The sequence below is a fragment of the Camelus bactrianus genome, chromosome 12 (genome assembly GCF_048773025.1).
Source record: "Camelus bactrianus isolate YW-2024 breed Bactrian camel chromosome 12, ASM4877302v1, whole genome shotgun sequence".
Lineage (NCBI taxonomy): Eukaryota > Metazoa > Chordata > Mammalia > Artiodactyla > Camelidae > Camelus > Camelus bactrianus.
The window spans coordinates 34,453,956-34,467,356 of record NC_133550.1 but is presented as its reverse complement, the minus strand read 5'-3'; the positions used below and the strand labels follow the sequence as shown (position 1 = coordinate 34,467,356).

General features: G+C 42.5%; 1 protein-coding gene across 4 annotated transcripts in view; it reads left to right on the top strand.

Moving 5' to 3' along the window:
• The first annotated feature begins 3,789 nt into the window (after positions 1 to 3,789).
• CHPT1 (choline phosphotransferase 1) overlaps positions 3,790 to 13,401 on the top strand; it is a 26,296-nt gene continuing 16,684 nt past the window's right edge. For 2 of the 4 annotated variants that reach the window (XR_012510710.1, XM_074375213.1), the window contains exon 1: positions 3,802 to 4,163. Coding sequence is in view for 3 of the 4 variants with exons in the window: in XM_074375213.1 (XP_074231314.1) it covers positions 3,891 to 4,163 (273 nt within the window). In the remaining variant the exon portion in view is untranslated. Of the gene's footprint in view, positions 4,164 to 13,401 lie in introns of all 4 variants that reach the window. The other 2 variants (XM_074375214.1, XM_074375215.1) reach the window with 2 other exon arrangements.

The following is a 13,401-nucleotide window of genomic DNA, read 5'->3' as shown; positions in this document are numbered from 1 at the left end:
ACTATGTGGGAGGCAGGTGGGGTAATGGTAGAGGTTGCCAAGAAGGGCAGAACCTCTCTATGTAGGGTTATTTTTATGTACTTCTTGATAGTTCATGGTTAAGGCTCAAGAAACTAGCAGTAGAAGCAAGACTTCATTGGTGAGACAAGTTGTTCCTTGGGTCTTTTCATGATTATCAAGTCCTCATAGTGGCCAGCATGGACTCTGACCCAAAGTCTGCCTTTAATAACTCCACTCCCTGAGGAAGTTAAGCAAGAGTGATGGACCAACTGGGAGGGTGTGGCAACAAAGGGCTCAGTGAAGGCCAAGACCAAGGATCACCTCAAGTAGGAAGGAGGAAAGGAGGAAAACACATTATTATTTGGACAGAGGGAAGGGCAGTTAAGAGCAGCGAGATGAAGCTAGAAACAACGTCACTGGGCAAGGAACTAAAGAAAGAGGAAATGGCGATGAGAAAAATCAATAATAGAAGGGAAAGAGCACCTGCTTCTGTGCTTCACAGGCATTATCTCAGTCACAGACTCCTCACCCCGTCCACCTCCACTGCATCCCCTTTGGCAGAAGAAAGGAAAACCTGGCACAGGGCGTGAAAGCACAGCCTTAAACCACTGCCACAACCCCTCATATGCTTATTCATTAAAGTTTATCCACATGTTCTTCTCCAGGATATGTGAGTTATTTAATAGAAAAACAATTTTTTCTTCCCATATCTTCAAAGGGATGTTGTTTCAGGTATATTGTCAGGGAGTGAAAGATATCCCAGTCTGGGAAGCCCAGCATGATGTCAGAAAAGTCTCATCAACAATGAACAACCAACACCCTCACTGAGGACCAACAAGCAGATCGCAATTCCACTATAGATAGTATTACATGATCAGTTTATATGTATACATATATTAAAAAATAGAAAATTTTAGTATCTATCTGTCTGTCCATCTATCCATCCATCCATCCCTTCTTTGCCTGGAAAGAACGGGCTTAAGCAACATTAAGTGAGTCAACTTGGTCTTTCTCATCCTTTAATTGTGCTCAGCTGTGTCTCTCCTCAATCTGTCTCATCCAACTTCCACCTGGGGCTCATGAGACCTGCTCAGAGCCGTGCCTCCACCCAAACCTCCTAAGACTGAATCTGCTTCAGCCCCTCTTTGCTCAAAATGTGGCCAACTCCCTGCAGCATCGGCATCACCTGGGAGCTTGTTAGGACTGAAACTCCCCTCCGCTCTCATGCTCCAGACCTGCTAACTAGAAACCTGCATTTTAACAGGATCTCCAGATGATTCGCATTGCAGGCTCGTCTGTGTTGGAGAGGTACGGCTCCCACCCTCTTTGTCTCTAGTTCCCGGCATGACTATTTATTTGGAGTCATTCTCTTTCAGCTGTCTCAGAGGAAAAGATACTCTGATTGAAGTATCCCTTCTAAAGTATTCCTGATAGTGACCTAACCCAACGTGGAAATGTGACCTACCCTGCTCATCCCAAACCCCAACCCAAAGACAGGAGTAATTCATTGTGGGACTTGAGACACGCCAGATTTCCCTAGAAGGAATTTTTCAGGAAAGAGATTCCTTCTAATGCTCCTCAAATCGTACCATGGAAAACATTGTAAAGCAGTAGGATGAGAACTCAGAAAAGGATAATAGAAAATCGTTAAAGGATATAAATAGGACAGACTGCTAAGAACTGTGTCTCTGAGGGAAATCAGTTTCCTTAACCCTAAACTGCTTTCACAACTTCAGATAAAAAGCACAATTACAACATCTCAGGGATACTATTGTGAAATTTGGTTTTCTGATCTTGTCCCGGAAATAAGGCATTTTTAGAGAGGAGAGCAAAGGTTTTCATAAATCTCTTATTGAACAGTGCATGTCTGCTTTTATGTGAGAGAGAAATAAACTTCTATTTTGTTTATGTCACCATGTTTGGGGGGTTTTGTTGTAGGTATCTGAACATAAATCCAACTTACTGTTTTTCTATTTCTCATGGATTTTTAGGAATTCTTTATATAATCTGGGTACTATTCAATATGGATTTTTACTGGGGGGAAGTTATAGATCAGTGGTAGAGCACATGCTTAGCATTCATGAGGTCCTGGGTTCAATCCCCAGTACCTCCATTAAATAAACAAATAAACAAACCTAATTACCTCCTGCAGCCCCAAAATTTTTTTTTAAATATGAATTTTACTTGAGAGAAATACCTTTCCCAGTTTATGGCTTGCCCTTCCATTCTCTTTATTTTTGCTGTATATTAGAAATTATCTGTAATATAGTTCAATTTATTAATCTGGAAAGGGATTTTTCTTTGGATTATTCATGGCCTTGTTAAATTAAAAGATAGGTATATCCAAGTTTACCGTACAGAAAACCAGCATAGTTAAAAGTGGATCTCTGTGACTCCAGTTCTTTTCCTGCATTTGTCAGCATCATTTTTCACGTTAAAGATTAGGAGGTGTATATTCCATGCATGGTTTGGTCTGCAGACACCCTCATATGGCTCTAAGGAAAGAATTGCCAAACTTTTTTCCATAAAACGCCATCTGGTCTCTGTCACAACCACTGAACTTTGCCTTTGGAGAGTGAAAGTAGTCATAAAAAATACGTAAGGCATAAACATGGCTTCATTCGTGACATTGAAATATGAATTTCATGTCATTTTGTGTCACACACACAAATTTAAAAAAATTTTGTCATTAAAAAATGTAAAAACCATAACTAGCTTATGGACTGTATGGAAACAGGTGGTGGGCTTGGAAGTAGTTTGTTGGCCCATCTCCAAGGTGTTGTGGCAGATCCCGTGGGACAAACTGCACCTGCTGATAGCCGCTGCCCAATACAACTATCATGAAAGCAGTATCTGAGCTTATTCTGTACCTTAGAGAACTGCATACAAATCAGAACTGTGAAGTGCAAAGAAAAGGCAAGTGGTAGGCTTGTCTCAGGTTGTGCAAAATAATGTTTATGACAGGCCGTCCCCTGTCAAATGGGTGCACTGTGAGGTAAGGGGGTAGTGAATGGCATTGTGCGACAAGTGTGCTTGCTCCACGGGGCAGTGGGAGGATTCGGCCTGGACCCTTGTCCCGTGTGCCCAGGGAACGGTGTGTGTAAAAATACCGTTTGCTATGGGTATCAGATGCTCTGAAAAAGAGGCGTTTGGGTTTCAAGTCCCCTTGTTTAACGGTGTTTCCACCTCCTGATTTGCAGTTCCGACACCTTGAAAACTGAACCCTGAACCCGCAAGAAAGGGTTCTCTAGTCCTAATACATGTCAGGCAGGGCCCCTGTCCTCAGGATTGGAAGAACTGTGCTTGTATGTTTATCAAGCAGGACCTCTCTTAGGGCAGATAGGGCCCCCTTGTCGGTGACCCAAGACGGGCAAAGTCATGTTCTCACACAACACCCCGCTCCCCTAGGCTCTGCAGGCGGAGGCGTCCTGCAGAGAACGGAGCTGTGCGCACCGCCGCGAGTCAGTGGAACCAGCTTCCTAACTGTTCTGCTAGCCAGACTGCCCTCAGGGTAGCGTTACCAGCCGTCCCTGTAGAAGAACCGGCCCTTAAGAGGCAGGTGCATCACGCTCTGGGGGGAAGTCTGGGCCCTTTGCAGCGCCAATTGTAAAGCTACGGTCGACTAGGCCCCTCATGGAGACCCGGTGGCCTGTGTGAACCAGCCCCACCCGCCCCGACCCCTCGCGGGCCGGCGCCTGACCCCTCCCCCGGGCTCTCCCCGGAGGCCCCGCCCCCAGCGGCCGGGCGGCTCTGGGACCGGCGGCGGGCTGGACCGGCGAGTCCCACCCGGCCGGCGCAGGCCCGGGCCGCGAGCCCCTCCCTCCACCTGTCCCCGCCCTGGCGCCCGGCGCAGCTGCGCTCGCTCGCAGCGGCTGGGCCCGCAGGCGGCCATGGCGGCGGGCGCCGGGGGCAGGCTGGCGCCGCGCTGGCTGAAGGCGCTGGCCGAGCCGCTGAGCGCGGCGCAGCTGCGGCGGCTGGAGGAGCACCGCTACAGCGCCACCGGCGTCTCGCTGCTCGAGCCGCCGCTGCAGCTCTACTGGACCTGGCTGCTCCAGTGGGTCCCGCTGTGGATGGCCCCCAACACCATCACCCTCCTGGGCCTCGCCATCAACCTCCTCACCACGCTCGTGCTCATCTCCTATTGCCCCACTGTCACCGAGGAGGTAGGGCCCGCCGGCCGCCCGTGGCCCCCCAACTGCTGTCCCTCGGAGTTCCTCACCCGAGCCCAGCCCCGCCCCGCCCCGCCCCGCCCCGCCCCGCCCCGCCCCGCCCCGCCCCGCCCCGCCCCGCCCCGCCCCGCCCCGCCCCAGGTGCGCCGCTGGAGGCGCCCGGGGAGCCCACCGCGCGGCTGAGCCTCCCAGGGCCGCGGAGGGGCGGACATCGACACTGTCCCCGCGCCGCGTCCGCCCCGAGCCTTCCGCAGGCAGCCTGGAGGCTGTCACGCCGCTACGCAGTCCCGTGTCCACCCCGAGCCTCCCCCAGAGGACAGAGGGGCTGTCAAGGTCACTGCTCCAGTCCCAAGACCACCCCCACTCTCTCCCGTGGCGTCGGACAGGTAGTCTCAGCCACTGCGAGCTGGGGAGCTGCCTGCCTAGCTGCCAACCCATCCCGCGCCAAGTTGGGAAAGGGGTGGCAAGCAGTCGGTTACTTTGCACACTGGCGACTGAACACCCCCAGCTCCGTCCGGGCTGGCCCCAGGGCTTGTGGTCAGGTTGGCCAAACACGAGATGCCCTTTGGACACTTGTGTACTTAACCGTCTGTTTCTCAAAGGTTGAACGAATGATCTTGAAACCAGTAGGATCAAAGATTAAGTTACTTCTAAAAGCTTTCTTCCTCTTTGCTTCATTGACTTTTTTGTGGAAAACAACGTTATTAGCAAGGTAATAATCCTTATCATCAGGGATCATAAGAGCCAACAGACTTTAACAATGTGTATTTGACCTATGTTCGAAATAAGAAGAGTAAATTAACGTGGGCTTTGGACAGCTGGTCATCAGAGGCACTCCTTGGTCTAAGTGTGATGGGGATAGAAGGCAGAGAGGGCTACTCCTACCTACAGCTTTTCAGAGTACATAGGATAAATACTACATTGCACGTTCTGTGACATTGCTTTCTTTTCTTTGCCCTCCAAATAGAGAACTCGGTTTATCATCATATTTGGGTATAGGTCCTGTGAAGTGGAAATATTTCATGCCTTCCATATATGGGATCCATTTAAAAAAGTATTTGATGAAGCCTACATATCTTGCGGATTGATGGATGTTTATTATATGTGATTTTTTGGCAAATGTTTCCATTGTTAATTCATTTCCGTAGTGTTAAAAAAGAGTAAGTTGCAGCCTGTTTGAAGAATTCCTCAGAGGCAGTGTGCCAGACTGTGACCAGGTTAGAAGTGAAGACTTGGTTTTAAATGTGGCTTTGCCACAACATGGGGAGACGTATGGGTCGGCTTTCCCTGTGTGACATAGTAGTAACACTAGCCAAACCCATTTCATGAGAATGCATTGAGGACTAACTGGTATATTAAATGCAGATAAATAAATGTGAAAAAATAGAATTTGTTCAACAGACTAAAAATATTAGTTACTAAAAATATACTGAAAACATAATAAAATTTAGCTTTTATTGGGCCTAGATTTGGCTAATAGCATTTGGATGTTTCTGATATTTACCAGTTAAATTGTGAACTTTTCAACATTTTATTAATTTAAGAACCATTTATTGAGTATTTCCAAAGAACAGGGCATGCCAAGAAGTCCAAGGGATTCAGTTTAGGGATGTCAAGGAGGGCATGATAGAACAGGTAGAATTATGATTGGTTAATTTATAGGCTAAGCCTCATTTTTTTCTTTTAAGAGGTGGGGTGTGGGGAGAATTCGAGGCATTTTAAAAAAAATCAGAATGATCTAAAAACGAGGAGTAAGTGTTAAAATAATAAAATGAAACTGAGAAGAGTTTCTGAAATGTGATTAGATCCTGCACATGCTTCTAAGTGACTGAAGCAGTGAGAGAAAACACGACTACAGGGTTCACATTTCCTGTTTGATAAAAATCCCAGCGATAGCACAACACAAAAGAAGTGTAGCAGTTCAGACTATTTTGCTTTCAGGCCACGGAGCTAGTAAATGACAGGACCTGGCAGGATTCAGATCTAAGTTGGTCTGTCTCCAAAGTCATATTCTTTTTTTTTACCACATACCACCACCATCTGCAGTTCCTGCCTTTATCTGTGTAATATGTAGGGAAAATACCTTGTGTTTCATTTAATGTTATCAGGTATGCAGAGTGCTTTCATGTCCATTGTTGCATTTGTGTCCTGTATCAACCCAAGGAGGCTACCAATTTTTTCCCTTCCTGGAATTGCCTTCCAACCATTTTATTGTTTCTTCTATCCATCCATCCTGAAATAACAGTAGCATACATTTTTATTAAGAGGACATTGAGGCCTGGAGGATTACGTGACTTTAACCTGGCTTAGAACTGGTTTTCTGAGACTCAGTCTTAAGAATGCATAGCGCTTTTTCAGTCTTGACAGATTGCTTCCAGAAATGGTACGTCCACATGTAGGATGTAATGCTGACTACATATCTATAGTAATAATAAAATTTGATCTATTTTTAAAGTACTGTGTTGATTTCTAGGACATAACTGGGTATGAAGGGAAATGAACAGGAAAAAATTAAGTGATTTATATTAAGCTTCTGCAGTGGTGCTCTCAACTGCATTTCACATCACTATTATGTTATGGAAGTTTCCACTCCAGCCAAATTGAAATACTTCCTATGGCAAAGATTTCTCTCCTTCTTGTCCCTCTCTTCTCTCCTTCTTTTTCCTTTCTCCTGTCCTGCCTCATCTTTCAGGGTGCAGTCCTAATACTACCTCCTTAGGAAATTTTTCTTCCATCTCGGGAGTCAAATCAACCACTTAATCCTATAACTCCAGTAATTATAACAATTATAACTAACATTTACCAAATATTATTTATGTCCTAAGCATTAATTTAAGCTACTTTTGTCTATTATCTCATTTAATCCTCTTAACAACTTTATGAAAAGGTACTATTATTATCCTCATTTTATAGATGAGGAAACTGAAGAGAAGTAAATTAACCTCTTTAAACAGAGACCAGGATTCCAAGCCAGAAAGCTACTCTTCCACCCCGAATCTTTGTAGCTTCTCCATTTTATTTTGGTTGTGTGTGTTGTGTTACGTTTGGTTGTGTATTTCCTTATTGAGCAGGACCATCCACCATACTGTAAGTTCTGACAGCGATCGCCCATTTGTACATTCTCCCCAGCACCTTGCCTTGTGTAAAGCCGATGCTTAGTGACTGTTCGCTAAATTATCGATTGCATGAATGAAATACCAAACTGTCATCTTGGGAGATGATGTTTTTCCACCGTCATGCAGCTTTCACTGGTCTTAGATTAAATACTTATCAGTTGGGCCTGGAAAATTTTAACACGAGTTAGCAAGAATCAGGGCAAACAGAAAAACAAGAACTGAATTGCGTCTCCCTCACCTTGCTGAAGCAGTTCTGTCTGAATGCTACTCTGTACGTCATCCTTGGCCCCCATTCCTTGGCTGCCTAATCCTAAAATAGAATCACAGACTCCGGTTTGAAGGACCTGAGAGCTTCTTTAATGCAGATCCTACATTGGAATATGAGAAAACTCAGTAATTCGAATCTAGTTTTCAGGCTCCAGCTGAGTAGCATTCTCTACCACAAAACACTCATATGCTTGTTTTTGACTGGGATAAACTGTGGCTCCATTCTCTTTTAAGCTTATTCGAGTAAATATTTTTGCTCTGCCCTTTTGATCTGTGTTGATAAACTCATGTCAATGCTTCTGTTAAGAGTGTGTTTATAACAGATAGGTGCCTAGCACAGGGCTAGGTCAAAGGGCATTAGATAATTTCTTTCATTTAAGATAATAGGAAGTTGACCAAAAAGCAAGCATATCTGAGGGAGTCAGAATGACCTTAAGAAGTGGTTTATCTCCTATCTGATTCAGATTAGAGTTGCCTTTGCACTATATAGTAAAGTTATTGTTGGGGGAATAATAAGAAAAGGCAGTAACTTAGTAAAATTCTTTTATAGGTTTGTTTTTTTTTGAAATCTAGAATATTTCCTTTTTGTCACCTCTCTCCCTCTTTTTTTAAAACGGCTCAGTAACTTATCAAGCATCATGTATTACGGCAGGACCCTTGTTAGGGAGTGATCTCTTACTAAAGAAAAAAACAAATAAATAACCTGCACAAGGTGAAAGTTGTAGAAGCAGGACAGGGCTGGAGTGAGGCAGGCTCCGAGAGCAGTAAATGCGTCCTCAGGCTCTGCAGCCGTGGGGCCTCACTTGCCTCCCCCTAACCCAGCCCTGTCTAGCAGGAGCCTCGCAGGTCATGCGGAAATAGCTCTGCTTTGGGGACCGTCCCTCTGATTCTTGTGGCTTTCCTATACTTTATTCCCAAGGAATAAGCTGTTTCTCCTTTAGAATTCGGTTCACGTGTGGATAAAACAGCATTGTGGCGTACAGAAGGAGCTCTAAATCCCCTCCTGGCATGTTGGCCTGGGCATAGGGCTGCGACCACCTGGGTTTTGTGAAGTGAAAGCACCAGTGCCGTTGATGCTGATGTTGTTCTGGCCTCGGGGTTCTCTTCACTCCCCTCTCCCTGCCTGTTGCCCCTGGCACAGTGAGAGGCTGGCATTTTAAACAAGAACTCTAGTGAGCCCTTAAAGAGGTTTTTAACAAGAATACTACTGCTCACATGAAGTTTAAAAAGGAGTCTACCTTTTCAAAGTACAGATTTTTAACGTTGCATGAAAGCCCCTCTGACCCTGAACTGCTGGTTGATGGAGTTCGTGTTCTGCCTGGTTTCCTCCCCCAGCTTGTAACCAGCTTCATTTCCTGAAGATGGGTCTGCTCTTCTCAAATGCTGACCCTGATCGGAGCTGAGGCCAAAGGTCCAGGTTGAACCTCCCTGGCCTCAGGTGGGAGCCTTCCTTCTCTAAACAAGAAAGTGCCCCCGGCCACAGGCTCTCTTTCCCGTGTCACAGGCACATAATACAGGTTACAACAGTGTCAGAGTAGCAGTCTATTAAGATTCCATGACTTTTCTCTTTAAAATCACTAGAATCACCTGACTGGGTGCAAAGTCTACCATTTAACACCACACCAGCATTACATTTTTTCACATATGCTTGACTGTCTTCTAATTTTCTTTCTTCCTACTTCTTATAAATGCAGTTTCTGTTTTTATGGAGAGAGGTCAACTGATGTTTGGATAATTGAAATCTCCCTGTTACCGGCTGACCTAATCCTTACTGGTTAGTGTAATGCCTTTTGCATCTGTATCAACTCATACTCAAGGCCATATAACACAAAGAACCACTTTCTAAGTATAAAACTTCATATAAATAAGCATTGTGTAGTTCTACTATTTCCCAAATTTTAATTTGGGAAGATTTTTGCTTTTGTGTATTACCTATCCTATTTTTTATTTACTATTTTTCTTTACATCAACTTTAAATTTACTCCTTTTTAAAGACTCATTTGAAGCCTTACTATCTATAAAATCATAGATTTGATAGCTGTGCTAGCTAATTTTTAAAAATATGTTTTTTCCCAAAATGCATTAAAGACAGACATAAGTATTAAAATGAAAAGTTAACCCATGAATCCTCTAAAATTATCTTATGCAGTATCAGGAATAACAATAACTAACATTACTGAGCTCCTTCCATGTGCCAGGCACTTTTCTAAGCACTTTACATGTAATAATTCATTTAATTCTCACAGTGAGACAGGAACAGTGATGAGTCCTAGTTTTCATAAAGGGAGTCTAAGGCATTGAGAGCTTAAGTAACTCATCCAGTCCACTCAGCCAGTGATGGCAAAGCAAGGATCTGAGTGTAGGTAGAGTTGAGTCTACACTCCTAAGCACTCTGCAAGAATAACCCAGGACATAATTCTTCCCTTTGGAAATCATTTTACTACAGGTAACCTATTACCCGATAGGAAACATACAGATATCATCAGTTGATTTTTAATCATCTGGTTGTTTATCTCCTATGGTATGTACAGCAGATTTTAAGGACAGACAACGCAGCTCCTACTCTTGAGAAGATTATGTTCTCATATGAAAGATGGGGCCTTGAAGACTGTCCAGTCTAGCATTTCCATTTACAGAAAATCTCAGAATGTGTTCCCAGAAGTCCAGTATTTTAAGATCTGAGCTGTAGGTAAAATTTGTCCAGTGAGCAGAGATGTGCTCATTGATCACTTTCTAAGTCTTTTCTTCCTTTTTCTGATGTGTGTGCTCGTTCAAACACATGTATAAAAATTCATGATACCCAGAATAAATAACTGATCTGTACCTGAGTGTTCTCTCTGATCCAGAGTTACTTTAACAAGAACGATTGCCATATGGTCTGGTTCAAATCTCTGTTTTCTCTGATCCTGTAACTCAAGTAACTAGAAAAAGTAAAATTTTTCCAAATACTTTTATACAGTGCTTTTCTCAATGATGTCACTGAAAAGCAATTTAAATTTATTGATTTTTTTAATGACATGGGTTTATGATTGAATTCTTAGAAATTGTTTTGTTTTCTAGAATAAACATATAATAATCTTTCATGCAATCATGTAAGACTTATTAGTGAAGTTATTACTTAAATTGTGATATAGCTACATAATTGAATACCATGCAGTCAATTAAAAGAATGATGTAGCTCTTTGTGCTTGACCTGGAGAGATTTCTGTGATGTAATATAAAGTTCTGATCTTAAAGGATACAGTAGATATTATAAAAAATAATATAATTAAAACCTTTAAAATTTTAAGAATCTAATGTGACCTGGAGAAGTTCTACTTTTTGGAATAGTTTCCTTCTGTAGAAGAAGTCTTCTGATATATTGCTTATGACTTTTATAATTCATAATCTAAGCCTGATTTTTCCATGCTTGCATTTAAAATTTTTGAAAATAAGTTAACATGAAAACTAGAATTGAGTGGGGGTGGTCCTGTAGATCCTGCTTCCACCTGGAGTCTCTTCAGTAATGACACCCATTTTGAGCAGACTCCTGGAAGGAGTCTCCAGCCCGGGGCCTGTTTTACCGAGATAACAGGTTAGAAAAGAAGTTGAAAATTTGCAAGCTGTTTAATAGCTCCCGGGTGGGAATGGAGGTGATGACAGCAGGGAAAAGAGAAGACAAGGCTGGCTTCTGCTCCTGCGGCCTTGGGAAGGGGTCTTGGAAAATGAGTGAACTGGCGGCTTGCAGACAGGTATGTCTTTCTGGGCTTAAAAGGAAGGAAGCCTCACTCACCGCGCAGCCATTTCCCACCACTCAGGGTCACTGCACTTGAAATTGTATTGTGGGAGTGGGAAAGTGCTTCTCAGCAGGTTTGGAGGAATAGGTGAGAATCCAGGCGGGAGGCTCCTTTCAGGCTGTGTAGCCTGCAGCACAGCAGACCTTATGTCACAGGGCAGGTCAGAAAAGCCAGGTGTGACTCCAGGACCCTCACTAGCTGCTCTTTATCACCCCTCCCTAAGTTTCACGTTAACTTTAATTTAAAAAGAATGTGCTAATAGCTGACTTGTCTCTGTGCAAGGCTGTATTAAATAAAATAATGCATTTTTAAAAGCCCTTTGGCTTTTTTTAAAGCCAATTGTAACTGACTTCCTGTTCCAGAAACGTGATCTAGTCACTGCCTCCTGAGTCAGCCTTTCACTTTCAGGCCTCTGCCTTCCTTTCTGCCTAGACCTCCTCTCTCTTTTCCCTATTTAAATTCCCCCCGCCTCTCTTCACTTATTTAGACTCTAAATCTTAACTCCTCTAGTATCCTGATAAAGTTGTTTTAAACTAGTTAACCTGTCTTCATTTCCTTTTTCCAAATGAGGGCAGAGTCCACCCCCAACTGTGGTGTCCAGGAATAGCCAGATTTATTTTTTTTATTTCAGCATGGATTTCCATTAACACTTTGACCTTTAGACTTGTCTGCAGCCAATCTTCCAGATCAGAAGTCAGAATTAAGCTTTTAATGTGGGCCTTTGGGAGTGCTTCTTGAGAAGCTCCAAGTTTTCCTAGTAAGAAGGGAAAAATGGAATGTTTCTCAGGTAGATGATTTAGTTTATGTCATTTGGGAGGAAAGTATTTGATGAGAAACAGACCATAAGAAGAAAAATGACTTTTTATATGATTCCAGTAATTTTAATAACTTCAATTTCTAATTTTACATATATTTGAAATATAATTTTGCTCTCCTTTGATTATCAAAATTAATATTTTTATAGTAGGAAAAATGGGTAAGAATCTGCTTGTTTGAAAAGTCTTACCAGGATTATTCTCTGCAAAACAGTTCAGATTCTTGCAAAAGATTCTCTGTGGTTTTGTTTTGTTTTCTGCTTTTGTGCTCTCATGATGATTTCTCAGTTCTATTTTTGAGCCCTCTCAAATTGTTTCTTAGTTTCCAGATAAGCCTTTAAAAGCATGCTAATCAGAACTGAATGTGATATTTTAATATGCATGTTCATAACTCAGGTTTCTCCTATTCTTAAATTATTTCTAATTGATACTGATTTTCTTTTAAATAGAGTAGACTGTCTTTTTAAGCAGTTAGTAGTGTTATCATTTATACTGGCATCTAATCAAATGACAAAATGTTTATTAAAGTTAGTTCAAAATCAACTTCTTTTTACTTAGAAAGAGGAATGGAATAGCAGGTTGATTGGCTATTTGCAGAATTACCATATAAACCATACATACAATGATATTTTTTAAAGTATGCAAAATACAATTTAATGACAACAGGTAACCTTTATTGAGCACTTACTATATGCTAGGCTCTGTGTAAAGAGCTATCTAATAATTTTTTCATCAGGTACAGCTATAAGTATCATTCACATCTTGCAAATGAGGTAACCAAAGTTTAGCATTTAAATGACTTGCCCACAGTCACTTGGCTATTAAATGACAGAGCCAAGGACTCAAACGTGGATCTAACTTTAAAGCCCTAGTTCTTAACAATTTTGCTGTTTTTCTTTTCTAAGACATAGAATTCTGGATTGACCATTGCTATCGTCACACCGGTCCCTGAGGAAGTAGAATATATGCTTGCAAAGTGCTGAAAAAAAGAATGGTCATTTAATCTTTTTCCCTCTCTTGTTCAAATTGCATCATTTTTGTTGACCTGTCTGCAGTTTATTCTTTGCTCTGTCACTATTATATGTGCTTCTGTATGTAATGTGTCTTTTTCGTCTGGCTTCTTTTATGATTTTCTCATTATCACTGGTTTTCAGTAATTGATTATGATGTGCCTTGGTGGGTTTTTATAGTATATCTTATATTTGAAATATTGTATTTTTCATTTCTAGAGGTTTCACTGGAGTCTTTCGTGCTTTTC